Source organism: Microtus ochrogaster, unplaced genomic scaffold (assembly GCF_000317375.1).
Source record: "Microtus ochrogaster isolate Prairie Vole_2 unplaced genomic scaffold, MicOch1.0 UNK3609, whole genome shotgun sequence".
Taxonomy (NCBI): domain Eukaryota; kingdom Metazoa; phylum Chordata; class Mammalia; order Rodentia; family Cricetidae; genus Microtus; species Microtus ochrogaster.
In genome coordinates this window covers 1-1,839 of record NW_004952703.1, presented here as the reverse complement: position 1 = coordinate 1,839, position 1,839 = coordinate 1, and the positions used below count along the sequence as shown (strand labels likewise).

Here is a 1,839-nt window from a genome sequence, read left to right as displayed (position 1 = left end):
CCACCTATGTTCTAACCTATCAGGGCCAAGCAGTTTCTTTATTAATTAACCAGTGACCTTCCTCCATTAGAGACTGAATCATATATGAGACCTCAAAGCCTACTCCCACAGTGACACACTTCCTCTAACAAGGCCATACCTGCTCCAACAAAGCCATGCCTCCTAATAGTGCCACTACCTGTGGGGCTAATGGCTCTCAAACCACTACAGTGTGTATACTGTAGTGGGGTGACCTCAGAGCATGAAGCTTCATCCCAGACCCTATTCTCCCCATACAAAGGCTGCTGCCTACCTAACCTACAACATGACTAACTAACCTCATTTTCCCGGCTCTGCTTGGTGTAGATGCTGCCTCCTGAGTGTAGTGACCTGATAATGGAAGAGTACATGGGGGACACTGAGGATCCCCAAACCCTCCAATTACAGTTTACAGAGATAATGGCAGACTTCATGTTTGTGATCCCTGCACTCCAAGTAGCACATTTTCAACGTGAGTACATCTGTAACAAGGATTGGGGAAACAGGTCAGGGATGTGAATCATGGGTGATCACTGTGGATATGTAATATTCAGGTCTCACGTCTAGTTAAAGAGAGTGACCTCTGGGTACAGAGGAGAAAATGAGTTGCTGATAATCTATTGACTTGACATAACCATCCAGCTGGGAAGGGCGTGAGCACTGTTTTGCCATAATTTTTTTTTCCACAGCTAGAGCTCCAACCTAGAACTTTCTCTCCCCTTTAACATTTATGATTCCAGGCAACTTTATATTAAGGTATATTATCAGAAAATATGTATTAGAAGAGCTCCAGGTAAGGGGCTACTAAGTCACCTTTTGTTCCCACCCCACCTCTAGGTTCCCATGCCCCTGTCTACTTCTATGAGTTCCAACATCAACCCAGCTTTGTAAAGGATGTCAGGCCTCCCCACGTGAAAGCTGACCATGGTGATGAGGTTCTTTTTGTCTTTGGGGCCTTATCCTCTGGCATGAAACGTGAGTCTTCTTTATTTTCCTTGAAGTAAATGAGGTCACAGATGACTCCCTGGGGTTTACTGAGCTCTCAGTCCTTTTGAGGAAACCTAGGCTCTGGGAGAGAATAAAATCATGTGTGTACCATATCATAGCCTAAAGAATTAACCAGGATTAGAATCTTGACCTGTCCCAGTCCTGCCTGTGATGGAGAGGATAGCACATTGGGGCAGGAATTCCATTAGAGATACGCATGGATGGGGATACTGTATGGTGAAGAATGGAGGTAGCAAAGCCAATAGTTTGTGGTCAGACAGCAGCTGGAATTGGGAGTGTGAAGCGTGAGCTGGCAGTTGTGTGAAGTGACATGGACTTCAACATTTTTCCTCATGACTCCAGGAGACCTCACTGAGGAGGAAGAGCTACTGAACAGGAGGATGATGAAGTACTGGGCCAACTTTGCAAGACATGGGTGAGAACACGCCTCTCTCTCAACCTTCCGGGTGTGGGACCCTCTCTAGGGCTCCCTTTTATGTGGTGATCTTTTCCGTATGCATGGCTCTGTCATCACATGATAGAGTTTTCTTTACCCAGTAGCATGTTTATATGGATTCTTTGTAGCTATCCGACACTGGTCATCTCACAGTGCCCTGGCAGGAAGGCCATAGTGCTATGGAATTGTTCTTTAGATCTTGTCTCTTAGAGAGAAACATAAAATAGTCAGGTTCTCTTTCCTCATGTGGAGCAGAAACTCTTTTGTTTCCTGATAAAGGGTTCTATTCCTTTATCAGGGAACATGCCACATCAGACCCCTTAACCATTGGCCTGATTGTTCCACTGCCCTGACCCAAATCAGGGGATCAGTCTTTG

The 1,839-nt window shown here is 45.6% G+C and overlaps 1 protein-coding gene across 1 annotated transcript; it reads left to right on the top strand.

Moving 5' to 3' along the window:
• Nucleotides 1-345: 345 nt before the first annotated feature.
• On the top strand, nt 346-1,441 carry LOC101981721 (acylcarnitine hydrolase-like; the record flags this gene model as incomplete). Its single annotated transcript, XM_005372388.1, has 3 exons — nt 346-490; nt 856-993; nt 1,369-1,441. Coding segments are annotated over 3 exons (356 nt in total), but the record flags the coding sequence as incomplete, so codon positions are not given.
• Between the last annotated feature and the right edge of the window lie 398 nt (nt 1,442-1,839).